Source organism: Lacerta agilis, chromosome 4 (assembly GCF_009819535.1).
Source record: "Lacerta agilis isolate rLacAgi1 chromosome 4, rLacAgi1.pri, whole genome shotgun sequence".
NCBI lineage: Eukaryota > Metazoa > Chordata > Lepidosauria > Squamata > Lacertidae > Lacerta > Lacerta agilis.
Genome location: NC_046315.1, coordinates 76651700 through 76677661, shown reverse-complemented (window position 1 = coordinate 76677661; position 25962 = coordinate 76651700). Strand labels below are relative to the sequence as shown.

The window sequence follows — 25962 nt, the reverse complement described above, 5'->3', positions numbered from 1 at the left end:
TTTGCTGTGGGAACTTTTCCCTTGTTCACACCAAACCATGGTTTTGCTTAACATTATGTGCAAACCAGGTCCCAGTCTTTTAATTTTCACCTAGTAGCTGTGAAGTTGTGCATTTGGGAAACGATTTCCGTTTCTTTTTAAAATCTTGCTGAATGGTCCCTTTGAGGTCTTTGAGCATCATTGGGATAAGCTGTTATCCTCTGAAATAATATTTTTTATACATAACTTATTGTGCAATGTTTACTGTGCTTTTTTGAAAAGGAAATAAGATTCCATTCAGGACACCAAGGGAGTTCCTGAAGATGAAGCAATACTGTACAATACATGTATTCCCTTGATTTTTTTTGGGGGGGGGAGGGAAGAGACTTTCTTCCTCTTCCACACAATGCAACACTGAAGCTACAATTTGAAGATCAGTGTGTGGGGAGGCAATGTGTTCTTAACACTTTCCTTTTGTGCTGTTTTCCCACTGAAAATTATCTCCCCTGCCCTAGCTGCCTTTTATGCCTGCCAGGTAGAAGATCCAGGTATTTGGAGAAATAAAAACCAGCTCTGTGTATGTATTATTTTCAGTGTAAAAATTGTAGCACAAATAACCACATTCTGAAGAATGTAGTGTGTATCTGAAGAAGTGTGCATGCACACGAAAGTTCATACCAAGAACAAACTTAGCTGGTTTCTAAGGTGCTACTGGAAGGATTTTTTTATTTTTTATTTATTTTGTTTCAGCTACATTCTGTCCTTCTCATAGAAGCCTAGATGACCCTCGGGGTCCCTTCCAACTCTACAGTTCTATGATTCTAAGCCAGGTATACCTTATTTTACAAACTAACTGGTTGTTGCTTAGAATTCAGTCCCGTTCTCTGCTATGCTTATGCCGTGAGAGCAGTGTATCCAGGCTAAGGGATTAAGTACATTCTTCTTTCCTACTCCCCTCCCTGTAGCCCCAGGTCAAACAAATGTATTCATAGAATCTTAGAGTTGGAAGGGACCCCAAGGGTCATCTAGTCCAACTGCCTGCAGTACGGGAATCTCAGCTAAATGATACACGACAGACCTCTGCTTAAAAACCTCCAAGGGAGGAGAGTCCAGCATCTCCCGAGGGAGTTTGTTCTACTTTTCTTCCGCAATTCCCAGACCGCAGCCACTCTCACTGGTACCTCAGAAGTTGTTTATTTATTATTTATTTATCACGTTCATATCCCACTTTTTTCTTCCAAGATGCTCAAGGTGACTGATATGGTTCTCTCCCCCCCCTCAATTCATCCCCATAACAACCCTGTGAGGTAGGTTGAGAGGCAGTGACTGGCCCCCAAGGTCACCCAGTGAACTTCCTGGCTGAGCAGGGATTTGGTAACCCTGGTCCTAGACAAACACTGTAACCACTACACTAAACCGCACCACTGAAATGCCTAAACCACTAACTAAAAGCACAACTGGCGCTGTTGCAATAAAAGTGTGCTATTGTTCTCACAGTCCTCTGTTGGCTACAGGCTATAAAGATTACTGAAATATTGTTTGCTCCAGAGATGGTGGTGGTGAGGTGAGGATTCTTTGTTTACATAATTATGGTAATTATAGAATCATAGAATTGTAGAGTTGGAAGGGCAATCTAGTCCAACCCCTGCAATGCAGGAATCTCAACATGCGGTCTCCCATCCAATTTGAACCCATACCGGACCCTGCTTAGCTTTGCAAATGTGCTGGCAGCTTTATCGCTGCACAAGTTCTAATCTTTTCCACAGGAACAGATGTTAAATGGTGTAAAGCAACGTCTTCATCATTTCAAGAATTTTTTTTAAAAAAACTTTTGCATAATGTTGGCCCCCTTAGGAGTGATATTGATTAGATCAATATCCAATATATTAAGATAGACAGGTCAAGTTTACTCCTCCATTGACTTCTGTGGAACTAATGGAAGGGATTGCTGCTTGGAATTATTGAAGAACAGGCAGCAGCTGTTTCCACCAATCATAGCTAGTTAACCATTTCTCCAATTCCAGTTTTTTCTGCCGATTCTGGATTAGGGATATTTCTATAGCAATGCTAAGGGACAAGTGTTTCCCACCATGGGAGTGAGGTGGTGCCGTGGATTTTGTACCTTAAGAATAATTAATTCTCTATTCCTTAGTGCAGGGAAACCTCCAGAAAAGTCAAAAGTCATTGCAGATTTAGCCTGAGACTTCTCCCAAGAACCAGACATTACAAAACCCAAGCGTTGGGATAAACAGCCTGGAGGTACAAGCTATTTCACTTTGGAGAAACATGAAGACATCACTTTCCAGGTTTCCATGGTTATGTGCACTTGCAGGCTCATCAGCGACCCAGTTAAACTAAAGTACTCACATTTAAGCTTATTCAGTTGAGAGTCAGCGGGCTAAGGTTCGCTTAAACCAAAGTACTTTGACTCCACTTAGCTGTGGAATGCATTCTGAGCAATAAATGCAAATTAAATCCATCCTCACAATGGAGGTCTGAGGATTTTCAAGAATGCATACATAGAAAAAGAGCGAGTTGGAATGGCAGGGCAGCTCAGCCCTATGGTCCCATTACAAGCTGTAGTCCTATACACACTTCCTTGAGAGTTGGCTTTATCGACCCCAGTGGAACTTACTCCTTTGTAAACACGCATAAGATAAACCTGGCAGTAGTTACTTTGGCTCTGCTTGGGATGGTCCAGCTGTACCGTGTTCCGCTCAGCTCTGACAACAGTGAAATGATAATAAGGAAACCTCCAATAGTGACAAGTTGTTCTCATAGCATCAGCACAGCTACCCCAACCAATCTCATTGCCGCGTGTGGACGACTCCCCTAGGACTTACACATGGAAGAAAGCAGTTGCTATGCAGCAATGTCATGACAGCACAGTAGGCAAATATTAACTCGTTCCTTCTGGTCTCACCTGCTCTGTGGCTAGTGATATTTGCGGAGACAGAAGATGGCACTTTTCTCTCTTGGACAACCATAAATGCTGATAACATACAGCAGTGGTTAGGAATGCTGCAGCATAAGTAACTGGGAGACACGAGTTGTTGTTTGCTTATGCAGCGTGATCAGTGTGCATGGCACCTCACAGAGCACAGCTTCCTGCTCCAAGCAGTGAGTTCAGACCCTGCTTCAGGTATATGGAAGATGGTGCTATTTTTCCTCTTTCATGCCTATCAAATTTCCATGGTCAGTACCTGTCTAGCTACATCTAATCAGTTCCCAACAGTTGCATCACATTCTACATGACCCAGAAGGGGAACCTAAGTGTGGAGGGAGAGAACTTTTTAATTCTCAATGACCCCAGGGGCGCGGATCAAGCTTAATCTTCACCCAACTTCTTCTCCTACATGCACCCATTTACTCTCAACCTTTTACGTAAGTGAATGATTGCCATTCATTTCTGAGGAAACAAGAGCTCCAGGGGCGTACCTAGGGGGTTGGCTAGGTTGGCCTCTGCCAAAGGTGCAGGCCCATGGGGGCACAAAAATTGCCCCTCTCCACTCTGGCTAGGAACCTGACCTCCTGTCTGCATGCTCAGGCAAATGGACCGATGGAGGAGGAGGAGGAGGAGGAGGAGGAGGAGGAGGAGGAGGAGGAGTAGGGGAGGCAGAGCAAAACAGACCCAACCACAATGGCTATGGAGGAAGTCACTGGCAGAGTATGAAAGGCACCGAAAAGCAAACTTTTTGAGTTTCTGGTCTGTGGTCTCTCTCAGCTTCAGAGTCACTGCTACATCTCCTTGCCAAGGATGCAAGGGAGCCTAGGTATGCCTCTGAAGATCTGTACTTGGGGACACTGCTATAATGATGGGGAAGCTGGCCTCTCACTCCTGATACTTGAGAAATATGTAGAGCACAAAGAAACACACTTTCCCAAAGGTCCTTGCCACTTCCCAGCTCTCCTTAGATATACACCAACCATCATGATGAATGACACTTTGCTTAAAACAACAACAACAACAAAAACTAATTTAGGTGTGAGTGTGTGTGTATCACTGTAATGTTTGAGAAGATATCTATGAACATTTGTATCATATTTATTACAGTGATCAGCCCTGCAAACATTTGAGTTTCTTGCTGCTGTGCATCTTTCGTTTTGCTCCAAGAAATGATCTTTTTAAATACTTCAGTTTCACATTTTGTTAAATTTTGAGTGCAGGAGGAGCCCAGCAGTCACGTTTTATATTTAAGTAAAAACACAGAGCGGCCAAATATTATGTGTCTCATGTATAGTTATGGCTTCCACATGCCCTGTTCATGCCAGTCTGAATTCTCATGTATCTTGGCTGGGCTTCAAGATGACAAGTGATATGTCATGGCAGCAACTTCTCCTTCTCTGCCAGGGGAAACAAACACCAGCTCTTTATTTGCTTCTAGTAATCTGCCATAGTAGAAATATAAGACAGTCAAATAGTATGATGCCAATATGATGTACGTTTATTGAGGTGATGTTGCAGATGTGCCTGCTTGGACTGCATGATTCTGCTGTGCTACTTAAAAAGTTATTTTGATGATTCTTTCCCTTATGCCTAGAAAAAATATTGTGGTGCACTGCATAGGAAGTCTTGTTTGGATGTGATGCATGATTGATGCAAAAACATGGTGTTTTTGATTCTGATGCTTATATCTTATAAACTAATTTGATGGCCTTTTTTTTACAGAAAAGTGGCTAAAAACACAAAGATGACTAAGTACAAGGTTTCCTTTATGTCATTTTCATAAAATAATCCAAAACAGCAATTTTCCATGTTCCATGTAGTTTTGTTACAACCCTTTAATTTGTAGCATACATAAAGAAGCAGATTATGACTGATAAGAATTTATGTTGTCTAAGATGCCTAGAACTGTTAATATTAGGTGTTAAAATCCATGGATACTACAAAAAAAATGCATTAGCTCTCATAGTTTTATTTATAGTTACAGGTAGATAGCTGTGTTGGTCTGCCATAGTCGAAACAAAATAAAAAAATTCCTTCCAGTAGCACCTTAGAGACCAACTAAGTTTGTTATTGGTATGAGCTTTCGTGTGCATCTGAAGAAGTATCTGAAGAAGTGTGCATGCACACGAAAGCTCATACTAATAACAAACTTAGTTGGTCTCTAAGGTGCTACTGGAAGTTTTATTTATAATTGCATATAATAATGCAAACATTTCAGTGTTTGTTCAACTTCTCCAGCAGACACCGGCACTCTCCAAATATCTGCTTTCCTATTTTTACACAGAAGTACAGTGGTACCTCGGTTTATGAACTGAATTCATTGCGGAAGTTCGTTCTTAAACCAAAGCCGTTCTTAAACTGAGGCACGCTTTCCCTAATGAGGCCTCCCACCGCCGGTGCCCTTCCACCGTTCGGCTTCCATTCGTAGACCGAGGTAAAGTTCGCTAACCGGAACACTACTTCCGGTTTTGCAGAGTTCATATACCGAATAGTTCGTAAACAGGGCTGTTCTTAAACCGAGGTACCACTGTAGTTGTTTCTTTCCTTTTCTTTTACAAAATGATATAATAGTTAGCTAGCATTGAATTAATTGCACTTCTTTAATGAGCTGCGGTTACCTACGCCTGTAAGAATTCTTATTCAGTTGTTGGTTTTGCTCTTAAAGCAAATATAAAAGTTCAGCAGCAAACAATTACGGGTTGCAAGGTGGGAGGCGTAAAAGGCAGGGAAGAAAAAAAAGATAAGGAACGTTACCGTCTCCCAATAGAGCAGGATAGCTTTAAAGCTTAGATGCTAAACCTTTCAAGTGACCGACTTGCCAGTTCTAAACTGAGCTGTAACTAACCCCTGCCTGTGCACACGGTATGTAGCCGTTTCTGTCGAGACCTTAATATTTTCCCACTCCAGGACTCTTTAAGGATCTATCTCCCCCACAGCTGTGCCCTTGTTAGCACTTGAGGAAGGGCCCTAGCTCAGCTCCAGAGTGTGCAGAAATTCCCAGGTTCAGCCCCTGACATCTCCAGCTATAGCTGGGAAAAACACCTGCCTGAAACTCTGAGAGTGCCATTGCCAGTAAGTGGAGACAGTTCTGAGTTTGATGAACCAGTTGTATGACTCTGTATAGGTGGATTCTAGTAAATCCCCTCCCCGCACCAGTGACAGTTCAATGCCCCTCGTGAGATGGATCCCTTACAACTGTGTTTTCCAAACTTGGGCCTCCAGCTGCTTTTGGACTGCAGTTCCCATCACCCCTGACCACTGGTCCTGCTAGCTAGGGATGATAGGATTTGTAGTCCAAAAACAGCTGGAGACTCAAGTATGTGAAACTCTGCCCTAGAAGCATAAAGGATCCCGGAAATAAATAGAAATCAAGGGCAGAGGACACATGCTATCATTCCTCCAGTGGCAGCTATTGGCTATCGAGTCAGCAAAAATTAAGTGTCCTGTCACCAGAGTTAGTGCCTGCGCTCTGCATTCATGTTGCCATGATTCCTTAACAGCATATTGGGAGCTTGCATGTGCAGTCTCCTGCCTCCATATTTTGTAGTGGAGGAGGCATTTGTCCCCTTCTTGTGGCGAATAGAGAAACCACTGTGTTCCCCACCACCACCTGCATAATCTCCATTTGTGCAGAAAGTTCCGTCTTTTTCTGAGCGTCCCCTTTTTGTTGCCTTGTAGGGAGAGGGGACACTGGCTGGAGGGGGACCCCCACTTGGCTATTAGATGAAATAACTTGAAATTCCCTACGTACCTTTCTGTATCTTACCGGTAAGTAGTGACAGGGATAGGCAACATTTTGAATGGCTATAGGAATAGTTATCAATCCTAAATTCACCTGATCTGACTCCTGGAGACGCAATTGTCTCCCATCCTCAGCTACCCTGTAAGCTTCACAGTTATAACAATCAGAAGCCTAGCATGACAAGACAGGGCAGCAGCACCTATTGGGTAAATGAGACATCATTATTTGAACATTAAATCAAATAAGTTTCCTACACAGTGAGCTGCATCTGCTTTTAAGCGGTGAGTGTGCTCTTTTTGGTTTCAGATTAATCCGATGAGAACAAATGTAGAGGAGGGACGAATGTTGTAACATTCATAGCGAGGGCAATGTGTGATTTTCTACATTGCTGTAAGGATTTTAGATGCTTAGAAGAGCAGGGGCTGCCGGTCTATTTCTGTGAAGTGACAGAACAACACCATTTCAAGTGCAATCTGAAAAGCAGCGATAATTGCTCCATCAAGGTCAGAACTCTGCAGCATTTTTACAGAACTCCCATCATGTCTGCAAGCCAAGTGTTGTTATCTCATATCTGAGTGTCTCAATGCATGGCACATCCTTGTGCAGGTTGCGTTGAATAGTAAACCGAGAGACATTCATTCAAAGCTAGGCCAGGCACAGCTTTCAATCAGCATACCATCTGCCTATGTTCTCCCCTCTCCCCTTGAGCAAATGTTCAACAGTATAATTCAGGGTTATGCTGGTGAAAGGCTGGATTTCTAGGGTATCTGTTAACATAGTGGCTGTGAGCCAGAAATTCTCTGGTTTAAATGTCACCTAAGCCATGAATTCATTGTATGGCAATAGGCAGGCTACTGTTCTCCAGTTGGTAAGATGATGCAGGGATACCTTTCTAAGCTGTATTGTGAAGCATTCAGCACACTCTCAATGTATTCTATAAAAATTATTATGGTCTTATTAACAATTTGGAAAAATACTCTCATTTTCAATTTTTATCATACTTAATCCAATATTTGACTAGCTTGATCACATATCTTTGGCAATTTACAAAGCAGAATGCCTGATTTATGATTTTAAAAATCAATAGAAAGAAGATTTGCCTATTCAAGCTATTCAAACATTGCTCTAAGGCAAATCTTCTTTCCATTAATTTTTAAAATCATAAATCAGTCATTCTGCTTTGTAAATTGCCAAAGATATGTGATCTTTGCAAAATCAGCAATTCACACACCCCCACCAATGTGCGACATTATCCTGACAGATGAGAACAAGAGTGATATTTCAGTATCATATGGATGTGTGAGATGAAAATCGCATAGTAATAACTGGGTCACTTTAGTGAGGCATAGATAGTGGACCTACTAGCACTTTGAAGGTTATAGTCTTTGTTAATTCTTTGTTAGTGCATATATGGTATTCCAGACAAACCAACTGTAAGAGATCCTGTCCGGCACAGGAAAAGGGAGACAGTTTTGGTGAGGCACCGTGCTCAGGTCCCACGCTCATTGCAGCTATTGCTGATGGCAGAATGCTAGGCATTGCTGGGTAGTGGGCAGGTTCAGGCTCTCAGACCAAATCTCAGTGGCTGAGAGGAGATAGAGAAGGATGGGAAGCCAACACCATCCTTGCATCCCTTGGAATATTGTCTGATGATTGTTCAAAACCACCAGCTGTGCCTAAGGGCTAGACCAGAAATGATGACTCAAATGGCCAGGCAGATGATGCTGGACTACCAATACCCATTAGCTCTAGCCTATATGGCCAATGGTTGGAGTTGGGTCCTCAATCTGTTTCCAGACAGTAAATCCACCTGGAAGAGATGTTCTTGCAGCCCAGTGCTGGCTTGTATTTCCTGCGCATGCAGCATGCATGCATGTAGCAGAGCCACAGGACTGCTGGATACCAGGTTGAGAATCATGCAGGAGCCAATCACTGCTTCTGCACATGTGTGGTCTGCTGATTATATGATGACCCACATGTGATCTGATGGAAAACTCCATAAATGTGTTGCTCATAAGGTTTTATATATGGGAACCAACAGTTATGTTCCCTGTATCTATCCACATCACGTCATCTTCCAAATGCACGACAAGAGCATACTTTTAGTAACCCAGCAGAGTTAAGGCCATTGGCCATTGTTCTCTCAGTACCATATTTTGATGGTCATTTAGCTCCTTTCCCCCATCCCATCCATTTCATCACTTAAACTTAGCCGACACCATCCAGTCTACTGCAGAGAGCAGAAACAATCAAAGCACCAGCTTAGAAATACTTCTAGAACAATTCATAAGATAAAAGCAAATGGGCATAAGATAAATTCATAAGATAAAAGCAGATGGGCTTTTCATGTTAACAGGCAAGGTGAAAAAAATACCTGCAGTTTTATGCCAGTCTTACCTGGAGGACAGCTGGGATATTTCTTGACCTAATGTAAGTTAAGCAACTAAGCAAAATTGTTTGAGCCCCTTCAGGCTTGTTTCCTTTTTCAGATAATGTTTTTTTAGTACCTTGCCAGATAAACAATTGTTGTTCAAGGGACAGAGTATGAGCCCTGAACGCCCACCCTAGCTCATGCATTGAGCAAGTTGTTACAATTTTCTCCGACTTGTTTCTCAAAATGTAAAATGGCAATACTTGTAACCTACCATATACTGTACAGGTTTTCCTGGGAAGATGCAAATGTGGACTTTGAATTCTGACAGCTGTAGCACCAGTGAGTTTGAATGTTAACAAATTTAGTGTACCATAAGATTTTGTAGACTTGCCCATTAAAGTTTATGTCACAAAAGCCTTAAGGTATCACAGGTTTCCCCCCCCCCCCCAGTTTTTCCATGTTTGAGCTACAGCAAATCAATGTAGCTTTTCCCTTTGAATGGGATAATGGGATAATTATTCCATTGCTTGCATTTTCTTTTCTTTCCTGATTTTTTTAAAAGAAACATTATTCTTCAGAAAACTGAATATTTCACTTGAGTTATTTGTGAGTACTGTACTTCATGCCCCATTTTATTTTTTAGAAGTTTTCTATTATGTTAAAAGTTTCATGACCTTAAACTGAGACACAAAGTCGTATTTAAATCATCATTCAAGCTTGATGAAGCTAGGAGTCTTGAATATGCCCTTTTGTATTTATTCAATTCAAAGTGTTGGTGCTGACCTTTAAAGCCCTAAACGGCCTCGGTCCTGTATACCTGAAGGAGCGTCTCCACCCCCATCATTCAGCCCGGACACTGAGATCCAGTGCCGAGGCCTTCTGTCTGTTCCCTCACTATGAGAAGCAAAGCTACAGGGAACCAGGCAGAGGGCCTTCTCGGTAGTGGCGCCCGCCCTGTGGAATGCCCTCCCATCACAGGTCAAGGAGATAAACAACTACCTGACATTTAGAAAATACCTGAAGGCAGCCCTTTTCAGGGAAGTTTTTAATGTGTGATATTTTTGTATCTGATTTTTGTTGGAAGCCGCCCAGAGTGGCTGGGGAAATCCAGCCAGATGGGCGGGGTACAAATAATAATAATAATAATAATAATAATAATAATAATAATAATAATAATAATTCAATTTGTATACCGTTCTTTATCCAAAGGTCCCAGGGCAGTGTACAGTATTAAAAACATATTTTACATAGCATAATAAAAAAAAATATAACATTCACAGAAACAACAACAACAGGTCCACCACATTTAAAAGGTCATAGGTTGTTTAATGGCTGAAGACCTGGATAAAGAGGATGTTTTCACTTGGTGTCTAAAGATGGCGCCTGCCAAACCTCTCTGAAGAGAGCATGCCACAAACGGGAAGCCATCACAGAAAAGGCCTATTCCGTGTTGTCACCCTCCGAGGGTGAGCAACCTGACCGTCAAATTTTACGTGAGCTGAAGTTTCTGAACCGTCTTCAGAGGCACCCCCATGTATAACGCACTGAAGTAATCTAACCTAGAGATTACCAGATCGTAGGCCACAGAAGTGAGACTATCCCTGTCTAGATAGCGGCATAGCTGGGCCACCAGCTGAAGCTGACAGAAGGCACTCTATGTCATAGATGCCACCTTTGCCTCCAGCGACAGCAATGGGTCCAGAGTACCCTCAAGCTGTGTACCTGCTCCTTTAGAGGGAGTGCAACCTCCTCAAGAGCAGGCAGTCTTCCATCCACCCAGTCTAAGGAACCACCCACTAACAGTGTCTCAGTCTTAACTGGATTGGCTCTCATCCAGTCTAGTACCAGGGCCAGACACCAGTACAACACATCCACTTCCATACCTGTAGATGTAAAGGAGAAATAGAGCTGTGTGTCATCAGCATATTGCTGACAACCATAGCTGTCAACCTTCCTTTTTCTTGCATTGGGAAACGGGCCCATAGCTTCAACCTTCCCCTTTTTTGCAGTGAGAAACGGTGCTGGAATAAGGGAATAAGGGAATTTCCCACAAAAAAGGGGAAAGTTGACAGCTATGCTGACAACACACTCCAAAACTCCTGATGACCCCACTCAGCAGCTTCATATTAAACAGCGTGGGGGATATAATTGAACCCTGAGTGTCCCCACATTGTAGGCCCTATGGTGCTGAATAACATTCCCCAAGCATCACCCGTTGAAGACGACCATCCAAGTTGGAACGACACCCCTGCAAAGCAGTGCTCCCCACCCCCACCCACTTGGATAGCCTCCCCAGGAGGATACTGTGGTCAGTGGTATGTGAAGTGAAGACAGCATAATAGATCTTCCACCAGTTTTTGGGTTCTGCATTTGCTGACAGGGCTGAAGCAAGAAAAGAGTATAGGCCTAAGTAATGCTTCATCATTGATGTGCCAATGGAATTGGGTTTCGGTACATTGAGCTTTAAGTTATTATTAGAAACTCATAATGCTTAGGTTTATTTATGGTTTCTTGGATGTACCTTTTAATGGGCTTAAGTAATAGCATATAAAGCAGTGGATACACTTCACTGCTCTTCCTACTTCGCTGCAGTACTTTTTACTTTCCTTGCAGGGATATCAGTGTCATTGTCCAAAGGAAATCTAATACAGTGTGGTAGTTTGATAGGGGGGGAAGTGCTGTCTTGGGGTGGTTTTTTTTTTGGTAGACATAATAGCTGTTCGTATATAGTATATTTTATATCGATTATTGGCAATAAGCAGGATAGGAGCCTTTTTGTTCTGCTGTCCTCTAAACTATGTAGTACCCTCTTGAGAAGAATCAAGTTCTGTTGAATAATGACTTTAATAATGCATGACTCTGCTTTTGTTCAGTATTACTTTTGTCGAACAAGGCACAGGTTGCCTTCTCTGTTCTTGAGGATGTAGTGTAAATTAAATCTGCATTTTGGAATACTTTGTCCTCCTCAAAAAAATCATTCTTTGTTCATGTTTTGTTATATTCGTATGATAAACTGTTCAGAACATGAAGTCTTTAGCAAAAAATTTCAACAGGCTTATACAATCCATTTTTCCTAATGTCTTCTTTGGACATTAGTGATTGTCCCCTATGACATCATTGAGAGTTTGACATGATCTGAACCCTGCCCTTATGTCAAGATCTTCCCAAGTGTTGCTCATGAGCAACAACAGAGCCTTCAGTATCTAAGACTATTTATTGTGCATTACTATTTACAGTGTAGAGCTAGTTCAAAACATGACCGCTCAGTCACTTTCAGAATCCGGAAGTGCCCCTCTCCGATTTCCTGCCCAACACCAAAGTCTCAGCACCCTAAAACAACGTCTGCGGTGCCTCCTGACCCCCTGATGCTGTGCTGGCACCGGAAGTGTCAGTCTTTACTCAGATCCTCTCTGGCTGGCAGTGCTGGGTCTTTGCCCAGTGTCTCCAAGCCTTCGCAGCTCCCCCTCCCTTGGAGAGAGCTCAGGCGAGAGGCTAGAAGAGGAGGAGGAGTCTGTCGATAAAAGCGGCTGGGGTTCCCTGTAGTGTAGAAAGCCCTCCTCTAGCGAAGATCTGCTCTCCCAGTCCTCCTCCCGAGGAGGACTTCTTTCCCTGCCCTCCTCCTGAGCAGGACCTCCAACCAGCCCCTCATCTCGAGTAGTCCTCCTGTCCCCCTCCTCCTTGAGAGGAGGACCTCTGTCCCCTTGCTCCTCCCAAGGAATACCCTTGCCCCGGCTCTCCTCCTGAGTAGGGCCTCCACTCTCCCTCTCCTCGCGAGGAGAGCCAGGCAATCCCTGACACCTTACCTCTGTTCTGACCAGTTCACACCAGGAGGCGGGATGGTGGGTACAGCACCTTGGAGAACTCCAGTTGAACAACTCATTCATACGAAGATGGACTGAGTTTTAATGATGAGGCCCTCCCTCCAGCCTGCCCCTCCTCCACTCCTCTTTCTTAGAAATGTGAAATCTTAAAGGACCAAGTCCCTGGCTTGAAGGGGTGTTTTTTTTCTTTCTGTTGCTTCCCATCTGGTGTAATCTCTGCAAGACTGTCGGGAACGAGAGTCAGAAGTAGGTCAGCAAAAAAAAAAAAAAAAAAACCACCAGTGTCAGTGAAGTTAACTATTCAAAGAAACCAAAACCTCACAGGCCTAGGGATCGCAACAACTCTTCCCAGTAGGTCTTGCCCCTATGAGACAGTTGTGAGGACTGAAGGTCCCTGCCTCTCCTGGTTCCTTCCCCAGCAGCCTAAGGCCCCTTTGCCTTGTATCTCATTCTGGGAAACTAGGGGGGAGAGGAGCTGGTCGCACCAGAAATGGTCGCAGCCCCCTTCCACTCCAGCCTCCACTTCTGCTTCTGATTCTGGACTGCTCTCTGCCCCAGCCTCTTCCTGGTCACTAAAATCTTTTGCCTCCTCAGTTTCCAACGCCTTCTTCTCCCAGACTGCTCTCTTTTCTCCTTCTGACCACTCAGCGTGGTCCCACTACCAACCCCCTGGCTCTGAGCCTTCTTCCCCTTGGGGGTTCCCCAAATGGTGCCTTCCACCACTCCTCGGAATCCACCCAGTCCATGACAACCACTGAGCAGGCTTGTTGGAGCCAGGCAAGAGGGAACCCACCTGGAAGTTCCACAAATTCATGGCCACTAGCCTCAGATTCACTATAAGGAGCCAAGTGCAGTTCAGCAGCTAGTGGTCAGCCACCCTGGAGTCAGCCAGTCCCCCATCCTCTGAATCTTGAGTTTGAGGCTGGAGCCATTACAACTTCCTTTAAAAAACAAAACACCATTTAAAATAAATTGAATATAAAGTCTTAGCAACTCTTTCCTTAACAAGTCCTACTACCGGTAATTCCGTACATCCAAAATAATAACGCATAGAATCATGTATACTTCCGTACATATGTATTTTAGAAGATTTCCGATAAAGGCCTTCTACCTTTGGTCCTCATATTAGGGTTCCACATCCATACTTTATGGTTTTCATAATCTTTTGTAATCTGCCATGGAAGGAGTTTGCACCCCAAGAAAGGCAGCATATAAATCCTTTGAATAAATAAATGTTTTACACTCCCCAAGTAATCAGGGCTTCACAGTCAATCCCTCTTTCTAGAAGCGGTGCTGCAACTATTTGTCGCATAGCTTCAAAACTTGAAAGAACTTCACAAGTAGCCCCTCAGCTTTCCTGTTTGGAGAGAAAACCCGAATGCGTGCAAGCCCTGGCAGTCTCCTGAAATAGCTACTTGGATTACAGTGTACATCATTAGGGAAATATGCTCAATATTCAGAGAGCTGGGTTGCGTCAGTGTGCATGCCCTTTCTTTCTTTTTTAGAGTAATATGAGGACAAAATATAAAACCCGCCATTTAGAGTAACAGATTTGAATTGTGTGGGTTTGCCTTTATTGCTCCAGGGGGTAAGGGACTTACTGAAGACAATTAGAGGCAGGATTTTGACAGCTCACTCCTATGTGTCATCTAAGTATCGCTCAGGAGAAGATAGGCAAAGACTTTTTTGGGGTGGTGGTGGTAAGCTTTTGACAGCTATTAGAGAATGAAGGATCAACTGATGCCAAGAGACGGGGCTAGCCAGTTCAGTGTATGACTCATGTCTATGCAGAACTACTGACTGAACTAAAATGACACATTCTCTTTTTTCACAGTGTGCTGGAGAAGAGAATTGGGTGGACAATCGGACTGTTTATGTTGGGCACCGTGAACCCCCTGCAGGCACCGAAGCGTACATTCCACAGAGGTATCCGGATAACAGAATAGTCTCCTCAAAGGTAGAGTGTGTGTTTGCATAATTTGCCTAATGCTTTTGACTCTGCTGTGTCAGCTTTCTTTTTCTTTTTCCACCAACAATTTTATTTCTTGCTTCCTGAGCTACCTTTGTTTAACTATAATAAAAAGTAGATGTTGCTTCCCACCATTAAAATTTTCTTGTAGTCAAATTGTCACTAGTCTGTGCTCTTACAAGACGGTGCTGATCTGTTCTTATGATACACAGTCGTAACAGGCGTTTTTCAAAAATATCTAACAGGGCAGTTTCCAGAGGACCAGAAGAACAATTTGCCACTGGACTGCTTGACCCGTGGCAAGTTGTAATTATTGCTGCGTGAACAACTGAATGACAAATAACCCCTTCCAGTCTCTGTCCTTCCTATCATAATCACAGCATTCTTAACCCAGTGTCAGGACCCTGTGGGGTCAGGCCTGCAAGCAGTCATTGGGAAGCGCTAGGTGGCTTCAAATCAGTTAATTAAATCAAACGAGTCAGGATTGGGTACATAGTCAGGTCAGGCAGAAATCAATGTCCAGAGCAGCAAATAGAAATCAAAGGGATGAGAGGTGGGTGGGTGCGGTCAAAGGGTCAAGCAAAAGTTGGGTGGAAGGCACAGAAATGTTCATGTCTAATCTGTGATGAATGACCTCTGGCAGGGTCCTAGATCCCTTCCACCTCCTGTCCAAAGGTTGGAACGTGCTAACTAGTTTTTGGGAAAGGAGGCGAGAGGAACCTAGGACCCCATCAGAGACCTCATGCCTCCTCCTCAAAACCCAGTGTCTCACTTACCTTGCAGCGGCAACGCGAAGGCTGAGCACCAGATGTTGTTGAGGGCCAACAAAAAAGGCCTTGAGGACACACATTGAACTACCCTGTGTGTACACTGCCAGTTGAACCCATAAGAATAATAGTCTTCCATGTTACATTTTATTGTTAATTTATCATTCTATCTATATTTCCTATTAGCTATATTTAAAAGGGCACTTTGCTTTACAGGCCGTTCTCCGCATGTGTCGGAAGAGCTGTCTGATTGTGTTACTGACTTAATATTTAGCGGAATTGTCACCTGCAGGTCGTATTGGAGCTCACTTGCTCAGAGGCATGTCAGTAATGGCTAGCCAGCTGCAGATGGAATATTAATAATAGCTTTCTGGAATTTTGTTGCTAGCATTTGTGTGATATTGACAGATGTCACCCCCATTGTGAATCTTGACACTTAAGCTGGTAGTTTCAAGTAGAGACATCTACTGCTGATGGAAGGTGAACGAAGAGGCAAGTATGAGTAGGAGGTATAGCAGGTATTGAAGATCATGGAAAGGAAATATATTATTACCCAGGACCAATATGAAAAGGGAAGTCATTGTCCTATTCCTCTAGAATTAGACCTGACTAGAGGAGGACCTAGTATGAAGTTCAGCAGATAGTTTCCCTTGATCCTGGTTCTGCTGGAAAGCTCCCAATCTCATAGGTAACCATTTCTAGAAAGAGTCACAGGTGAATTCCCCTTGAATTTCCAGCAGATTTTCTCAGTCTTCTCCAACAGGATGGCAGCTACACCCGTGAGCCATTCAACCATGTAAAAATTATTAAAATTTTTAATTCCCTACTCCAAACAGATGTTCCTCCCCCAGCCAGTGTATCTGTTATTTTCTTCTGGGTCCCATACTCATTTGTGGTGTTAATTCCTGGTACATCATTTGCTGCTGGAGTAGACTACCCAAGTATGGCGTTCGTTCTTCTACCTACACCGTCCAAAGTTGCTCCATGAATTCCTTCTAACACTCTGCCCCTGTTCCTCAAATAACTGTCAAATTCAAAAAGGTGAAGTTCATCCCTTCTGAAAATCTGGGATTTGATATGTCAGGCTGCTTAATAATGCCAACCGCTTGCCTCAAGTTATGCAATTTACTTAAATTCATAATAATATTACTTTGCAGATATGTTTTGTGTTTACTTAGAGCAGTTAAGTTTTTATATATGCCATTAATCCAGGCAAAGTTAACCATGCCAAAGTTCTGTATAAATCAAAATTTAAGCTTCATTAACTTTCTCAGAACCGGGATCTCTATATAATTGATTTTCCGCCCCTTTAAAGCCATTAGTTCCTAACATTTGATAAATTTGAAAGCACAGCATGCCATCAACAGTCCATTTCTGCCTCTCTTTTTCTTTTAGTACACTTTTTGGAACTTTGTCCCAAAGAATTTATTTGAGCAGTTCCGAAGAATAGCTAACTTTTATTTTCTCATCATTTTTCTTGTACAGGTAAGATATACACATTTCTTTCTTTAGTTCTTTCATTTAAATCAGGATATATATCCTGATATATATATATATATATGTATTTGATATAGACATCTAAAATTAAATATTTTGAGTCTTCAGCTATGTTTTATTTTTATAGTAGAAAGGGAATTTGTCATAAAGTGTTTTTGTCTTTACAATTACATATATATTTTATGTTGTGAACCACCCTGAGACCTGCAGGTATAGAGCAGTATACTACTACTACTACTACTACTACTAATACTACTACATCCTGCCTTTCAGGAATGTACATCCCATTACAACAAAATCGAAAATTCTTTCTAGTAGCACCTTAGAGACCAACTGAGTTTGTTCCTGGTATGAGCTTTCGTGTGCATGCACACTTCTTCAGATACGTATCTGAAGAAGTGTGCATGCACACGAAAGCTCATACCAGGAACAAACTCAGTTGGTCTCTAAGGTGCTACTAGAAAGAATTTTCGATTTTGTTTTGACTATGGCAGACCAACACGGCTACCCACCTGTAACTGGAACATCCCATTACACTTAGGCCATATCCTCAGTGTACATTTAAAGCACTGTTATACCACTTTAACAGTCATGGCTTCCCACCCCAAACCCTGGGAACTGTAGTTAAGAGTGCTGAGAGTTGTTAGACTCTCACAGACTATTTCCCTCACAGAACTACAGTTTCCTGGGTGGTTTAATAACCAGGGAACTCTGGGAATGAAGTTCTGTGAAGAGGATGGGGTGTGTGTGTGTCCTAACAACTCTGAACTACAGTTCCCAGAATTCTTTGAGGTAAGCCATGACTGTTAAAGTGGTATAATAGCGCTTAAAATATATGGTGTGGATGTGGGCTTAGCTATACATAGGTTAAATTAGAAAATGATAGCGGGGTGGGGAACCTGTTATCTAATCAATGCAACATATAAATTGAATACTCAACAGGTACAACAATGCAACATATAAATTGAATACTCAACAGGTACTGTATATGGTTCTGCTTAAGCTGTGTTGGTATTCTTTGTGTTGCTGTGGCTCAAGGTCACTTTATACACTGCTGTGTGTACAGCAAACATATGTTTGCAAACAGTTGAATCATGCAGTCTTATTGGAGGTCTGTGATTGATTTCAGATCCCTGTCGAGTGTACACTCAGTGGTAAACCAGATTTGTCTCTGCCTAATATGTGCAGTAGCCTTCTGATAAGTTAATTAAGTTGAATTAGTCAACGTGGCCAAACTCTTCTAAGATATGGAAGTGATGTGTAAATCACTGGTTATCATCTTAATGTTCAGATGGTTCAGTTTTAATGATTGCAGAGTATTTTATCAAAGGCTGCTAATAAAAACGTTTTAAGACCATTTTTTTTAAAAATTGCTGTTCTTTAGAAAATGTATGCTAATTCTTTTTCCTCCCCTAGTTAATTATTGACACACCAACTAGCCCAGTGACAAGTGGACTTCCACTTTTCTTTGTCATCACTGTAACAGCTATTAAACAGGTAAGAGCATTGACTGTTAAAAGCGAAGGTAGTATAAATTCTGCATGGCTTTTTGTTTTGTTTTTTAATTTTTCATTTCCTGAAATATTGTTTTTCTGGAAACCAGAAGTGTGCATGCAACACCAACCATGCAACCATCAGCAGTATGGTAACTTTGAACCTGATACACCATGGGTAGGTAAACTAAAGCCTGGGGGCCGGATCCGGCCCAATTGCCTTCTAAATCCAGCCCTCAGACGGTCCGGTAATCAGCATGTTTTACATGAGTAGAATGTGTGATTTTATTTAAAATGCATCACTGGTTTATTTGTGGGGCATAGGAATTTGTTCAATTTTTTTCTTCAAAATATAGTCCGGCCCCCCACAAGATCTGAGGGATAGTGGACCGGCCCCCTGCTGAAAAGGTTTGCTGACCTCTGTGATACACCATTATGATCAGGAGCAGATGTGAATTGAGTTGGAGTCATGTCATTTTAAAAAAATAAGTCAGCAAGCAATCATCACAATTTTCGAACTCCTGCTCTATTTTCCATCTCCAACTCTTCCCCACCTTACAGTTTTAAAGTTACAGTTTCTCCAACAATGTTGTACGAGTCTAATATGAATGATAAACGGTTACTTTTTTTGGAATTATAAATATTTAATTAGCTATTTCATTTAGGGCTATGAAGATTGGCTTCGTCACAAAGCCGACAATGCAATGAACCAGTGTCCTGTTCATTTCATTCGACATGGCAAACTGGTTAGAAAGCAGAGCCGCAAACTCAGAGTGAGTGCCATGTATTATTCAATATATTTCTTGGATGGAGATTACTTGAGTTGGTGTGTCAGAAAGAGAGAGAGTTGGATACAACTCTCCAGGATAGATATTCCATGAGTATAACTTTCTTCATTTCATAAATATTATTTCTGCCTGCCTTTAAGAGAAAAATTAGTCCCATGTATCAGGTCTATGGTAGAACACAGCAGAGCCTTTTATGAACCAGGGTGAAGACTTTGTTTCAAAAAGAGGATCAGGGTGCAAATAGAGAAGTAGCTATTTTGGGATCCTCATCTGTCACTAAAAATACGCAACAGGGGTGGCAGGAGTTGGATGACCCATAAGAGGGCAGCATCACTTGTGGCCTTTTAGTGGTTGATGTTAAGTACTGAGTACACAGGTGTATACCTTTAAAATTAGTTACGGTACTAAAAATCCAGCAGTGGCAGTGGGAAGATATTGCATGAGTGATACCACCTTGGAAATGGCATCTCATGTTGAGTGCCACAACTGCTGTTGGCAAAGTTTTTGTCAGAGGTTAGTCCTTCTTTAAATGGGGGAGAGACACTGAACAAATCTTAATTCCATATGTTAAAAAAAATTACATCATGGAAACTACTTCCACATAGGTATTACTGCCTTTCATTTCTGTAATTCAGAAATTGTCAGGGCAGGGAGGAAATCCAAAGAGGAAAACCACAGCAACCCTAAAATAGCTCATTGAGAACTGAGCATGCTTAGTGAGCATGGACTCCTAAGTAACTATTGGAGTGGGGAAAATGAAAAACAAGGGCTGAGCAGGGAATAAAATGCAGTTTTCTAGATGAGTGCATAGTTTGATGGCTGCCTGAAACACTTGTTTTGTTTTAGTTCTTGAAAGCACAGCATTCCCCTGTTGTTTCTCCCCAATATCTAGTATTTCGAGGTATACTGCTTCCAAACATGGGTGCTCTAGTTAGTTGCCATGGCTAGGAAAAGAATGATCACGTCTTTGTAAATTATGTCATTTAAAATTCTTTGAAAGGTTATTTTGTTTGCCAAGTAGGTCAATGAGAAGGCTGTGCCAGATGATTCTGTCTCATTCCTCTAGAGAGAGAGAGAGTTTTGCATATTATTTTACTCCAACAAGAACATGAAAAATGACTGTATTTTTGGTAGAAATGTGCTCACATTTTTCATCCTGCTCTAGTTTAAGCACAGCTTAAACACACACACACACACACATACACCGACCATTGCGTAGAAGTGCCTTGTTCTGAGATAATGCAATAGGATAATTTTGGACATTTGGTTGTTGTTGTTTTTAAAAGCAACCTTTTCTTTTTGCAGTCCTAAAAATGATAGTTTGTTGAAAGGTTACCTATGTTCATATAATCCACAGAAGGGTATACTAATTATGTTACAGCATGGATAACTTCTTATGCATTTGTAATTAATAGCTGTTGTTAACTCCCTTTTAACCTCTGCAGGTAGACTTGATAGCCATAGCCATAGTAGGAACTGGCAGTGAATGTTTACTTGGAAGCAAGTCTTGCCATATCAAAGAGCACTTATTCTCATACAAGATGTATGGGATTGCTGCCTCAGTCCCTGAGGCACAGGCTACTGCAAGAAAGACAGCGACAACAGTGGATTTTCGTTTTTTAAGACACTTGGGATTGACAACTTAAAAAATACTTTCTTAAACATTGACCGAGTACACTCCTCTCTTCCAGGTTGGAGATATTGTAATGGTAAAAGAAGACGAAACATTCCCTTGTGACTTAATATTTTTGTCCAGTAGTCGGGCAGATGGAACATGTTTTGTTACGACAGCAAGTTTGGACGGTGAATCCAGTCATAAGGTGAACAGCATTTGATGAAATGTCAGTATAAGGGTTAAAGATAGGCATTGAATGCTACTGCACTATATGATGTACATATGACTATTAGGGTAAATAGCTTAAACTTGTCATCCTTATACGGTTGTACCTTGGATTACAAACACCTTGGCTCCTGAACAAATCGGCTCCCGAACGATCAAAATCTGGAAGTGAGTGTTCCAGTTTTCGAACGATTTTCGGAAGCTGAACGTCTGACGCAGCTTCCAATTGGCTGCAGGAGCTTCCTGCAGCCAATAAGAAGCCGGGCTTTGGTTTCCGAACGTTTTGGAAGTCGAATGGACTTCTGGAACGGATTCCGTTTGACTTCCAAGGTACGGCTGTAGTGAATTTTATTTTGTAGGCTTGTAAATTTTATCATTGTAAAAGAATATGAAACATTCCCCTGTGGCTTGACAGTTTTGTCAAGGGCAGATAGAACATATTCTGTTAATAGTTGACCATTGCACTCATGAAAGAAGTTTGTTTGCGCCCCCCCCCCCCTGAATTTTCAAAATTCTCACTTCAGTTTCATAAGCACCTTGAGTTGATACTGAACTATATTTTCTTGTCCATTCTAGACATATTATGCTGTCCAAGATACAAAAGCCTTTCAAAGCGAACAGGATATCGACACATTGCATGCTACCATTGAATGTGAACAACCTCAGCCTGATCTTTATAAGTAAGAACATGTGGTAATTATTTTCCTGAATTGTCAATTGTCCCATAATTATGTATACTGTGTTATTTATATGATGTTAGATGCTCTGAGCCCGGCTGAGGGCGGGGTACAAATAAAATTTATTATTATTATTATTATTATTATTATTATTATTAAAGCAGCATATTTAGTACACTTGAGTTGGTTCCTGTCTCTTTCCTCCTCTCTCTTCCTTTGGAGAACTCTGTGTGTCTCCTGACTCCCAGCTTAGTGCTGGCAGTCATAAAGAAAACACCTTAATTCTCACAGGTGAATGGTGTCTCTAGATGATAATTAGGTGAGAATGCTTTGAGTGACATTGTAATTGAGATAGATTGAGCAGAGCATCTGAGATGTGTGCAGAGCCAGGAACATCAACAACTACTTGCAGCTACCAGTTTTACCAGATGCCAGCCAGAGAAAGAAACAGGAAGTGCCTCAAAGAAAAAGTGACTGCTTGCAGGCTGGAGCTGCTGCTGCTGCTGTTGTTGTTGTTGTATGGTTGCTGCTGTCTCTCTGTTACTCCAATTGGTCAGCAGGGGTGGGGTGGGGTTTGGAATCAGCAGAATGTTTATTGTTGTTGTTGTTGTTTAAATAGTAATAATATTTTCGAGCAAAAAGTGGGATACAGTGGTACCTCGGGTTACAAACACCTTGGGTTGCAAACATTTCGGGTTACAGACTCTGCTAACCCGGAAGTAGTACCTCGGGTTAAGAACTTTACCTCAGAATGAGAACAGAAATTGCGCGGCAGCGGGAGGCCCCATTAGCTAAAGTGGTATCTCGGGTTAAGAACGTTTTCAGGTTAAGAATGGACCTCTGGAACGAATTAAGTTCTTATCCCGAGGTACCACTGTATATAAAATTCATAATAAAGAAATATCCCCATATAAATTGCAGGTGTTAGGTTGAATCATATCACAAGGCCACAGCAATCTCTGAGGGGAAAACCCTACCTGGAAGCAGTCGTAGGAACTCGGCTTACCTTTCTCCTAGTATCTCTGTTCCATTTCTCTCCGGAATCTTACTCCATTGTCCCTGAAAAATGTCAGTGCACCCTTAGAGATAATCGCCGTTCACCATCCTGAAATTTTGATTTTCAACACCTTGTCACAGTATGTGGAATTAGAAGTCAGGATATGAATACAGTACTCCAAATGAAAGAAAACCCCTATTTTGTTATCTTATAAACTGCTTTGAGGTTTTCTACATTCAAGCGGTATATAAATGCTATGAAGTAAATAAATATATGATGAAAAGAGGGAAATAAGTTTTGGGTGAAAGGGCAAGTTCATTTATTGTGGCGCTCAGTTTTGAGTTTGCATTGAGGCATCCAGGGACAGCTAAGGATACAAGCTGTATAAGTTTTGCATTGAAGCAGGGGTGGGAATGCATTGCGTTTCAAAGGTGCGTTTGTGATTCATCTCCCTAGAGGCAATAGCTGAACTTATTTGCATGCAAGGCTGTACAAATACTGGAATACTCTTCTCTGCATTCCTACAGGCATAATGATATTGAGGTATTTCCTAATCTGTTTTTCCTCTTGCAGGTTTGTTGGTCGGATAAATATTTACCACGACAGAGATGAGCCTGTTGCAAGGTAGGACTTAAAACATGCAATGCCCGGGTTATTCAGTCCTTACACTAAGCAAATACTATAGGACAAGCTGCCAGGCAATTTCCCCCCCTCCATCCCTAAAAAGTTTTAAAGACCTGATTGTGTTTCATTTTATCACTTAATTTGTGCTGCAATATATTGCATTTTAAGAATTTTTATCAGAACTTTGGTATTGGGGTTGCGTAGAAATATTGTTTTTTTAAAAAAAATCAATGCATGCATGTGCACCTGTCAGGGCTAGTTAAATTCGGAATATATGCAACAAAACAAGTGCAACCGTGGCACGTTGTAGCAGAGAAAAGCAGATGCAAAGAACGGGCATGAAGATTATCGGGGGTATTGAGTTTTCTTTGAGATGGTGGCTTCATTATCCTGAAAAAGCTGGGCCAAGAGCCTGATGCGAATCCCTTTCTGCCCACCCGTTTTTTCCTGCTCCCACACCTTTGTTCATCAGTTTCAGGGAGCAGATCATCAAGGAATGAAAGGCACACAGTTGAACATGACACCAAAAGGACTTGATTATGTATGGCTGGGCACTGTTTCTGGGGACAAAACTCTATGTGGCTTCCATTGAAGCTGCCAGTGGAGGAACAGATGCTAAAGTTTTGGCAGCTAACGTTAGATGATAGGATTGGCGAAGATCCTTGTCTTGCTTTTACCAGAATTAAATTGTAGCTAATAATCCCACTCCAACCCTGAAGTGCAACCAACCATAAAAATGAGTATACTCTAAGTGAGTCCTTTTTAAAAAGACTTTAATGTGCTGTTCTTAGAATGCGCAGAAGTTCTTTTTTAGCTGGTTAACCACACTACTTGAGTTTATAGAACATTTTGGTTTTTAAAGCACTGATGGTCTTAGATTAAAATCTTCTGCTAAGGTTGCCAGTACTTAAGTGCTGAAATGCTAAAGAAAGATTAATGCCATCCATATTGAGTTCAAGTGGCATTTCCTTTTAATATTTTATGGGTTTATACGCTGGTCGTAGTCTTTCTGCTGATGTCATGCTGTTTTATTATGCATTTGTATGCTTTTTTTATGGCACCCTGAACAATTTTTATTAAAATACAGCTAATTAGGCTTGTACGTAAAAATAAGTATTTTTTTTTAACTGACTTGAATCCTCACATTTATGAGTAAAGCTCTTATCCTATTTTACTGAAAAGGACTTTTTAATAGGAAGTTTCGGGTTTGTACCAATTGCACAACCTGCTTTTAGTATTGAAGACAACATATAACTTCTGTACAAGCGAATCAATATAAATGTCATCTGGAGGTGCCCACCATTTTAGAAATGTGAATTTCTTTTCTTTTCTAAACTTAACCTTATTTATTTTGTGTTTAAAACACTGCCTTCATGCTGCCGCGTCAGACAGTTAATTAATATTTGCCACTTACTACCTTTGTAGGCCATTGGGATCTGAAAATGTGCTTCTTAGAGGAGCCACGTTGAAGAACACAGAGAAAATATTTGGTAAATTACTATAAAAGCAATAACAGTCCTAATTCAGAGATATAAATGAGAAGATTTAAGTTTCAGCAGCATCTTCTGATTTCGTACAGAGGATCTTCTGCTAAAAATATAAGAGGGGGGGGGGAACAACCCATTGAAAAGGACTGTTAGCTGTTTGATTTTGATGTTGATGGTTTAATTTATAACAAAATAAAAAAATAAAAATCCTTCCAGTAGCACCTTAGAGACCAACTAAGTTTGTTCTTGGTATGAGCTTTCGTGTGCATGCACACTTCTTCAAATATGGTATCTGAAGAAGTGTGCATGCACACGAAAGCTCATACCAAGAACAAACTTAGTTGGTCTCTAAGGTGCTACTGGAAGGATTTTTGTATTTTTTATTTTGTTTTGACTATGGCAGACCAACACGGCTACCTACCTGTAACTGGTTTAATTTATGTAACACTTAATATATTAATATATATTATATTTGGGGGCTGAAAGTAGTGTTCTGAAGTCAGATCAAATCATTCCTGAACAACCACTTAATTCTGCAAATGTTCACTGCTTGTTGTTGTTCTTTCCCTGCTTTTTAGTCTCTTGCCATTTTTCTGGGTTGTCTTTTCCCCAGATTTCATCCCATTGGCCATCCCATCAAATTGGGTGTTGTCTTACAGTAATTATGGCATTACATTATGTAGCCAATCCGATTTGGTAATATGATTATGGAGGGAAAACAGAGCTAGTAAGGGAAATGATTCCTGGATCAGCATTGCCCTCAGCCTGAATGGATGAACATTTTTTGTCCCCTTCCGGAGGAAATCTGCTAAAACGCTGGGTGTGTTTTATTGCCCTAAAAAAACCACACACCTAAAAACTTGAATAAATATTATCCCACCACTTCCAGTTTCAGCTGAGCCCTGCAGCTGAATGTGTGCAGTTGTTAATGCATCCATTAACAGACTCACTAAATCAGGC

At 41.5% G+C, this 25962-nt stretch overlaps 1 protein-coding gene across 6 annotated transcripts in view; it reads left to right on the top strand.

Moving 5' to 3' along the window:
- The window catches only part of ATP11A (ATPase phospholipid transporting 11A), a 108232-nt gene that overhangs the window by 43204 nt on the left and 39066 nt on the right, over positions 1-25962 (top strand). For all 6 annotated transcript variants that reach the window (XM_033147748.1, XM_033147747.1, XM_033147752.1 and 3 more), the window contains exons 2-9: positions 14698-14820; positions 16995-17084; positions 18513-18593; positions 19255-19362; positions 21069-21197; positions 21794-21897; positions 23465-23515; positions 24941-25005. In XM_033147748.1, the coding sequence (XP_033003639.1) occupies positions 14698-14820; positions 16995-17084; positions 18513-18593; positions 19255-19362; positions 21069-21197; positions 21794-21897; positions 23465-23515; positions 24941-25005 (751 nt within the window). The remainder of the gene's footprint in view (positions 1-14697; positions 14821-16994; positions 17085-18512; positions 18594-19254; positions 19363-21068; positions 21198-21793; positions 21898-23464; positions 23516-24940; positions 25006-25962) is intronic.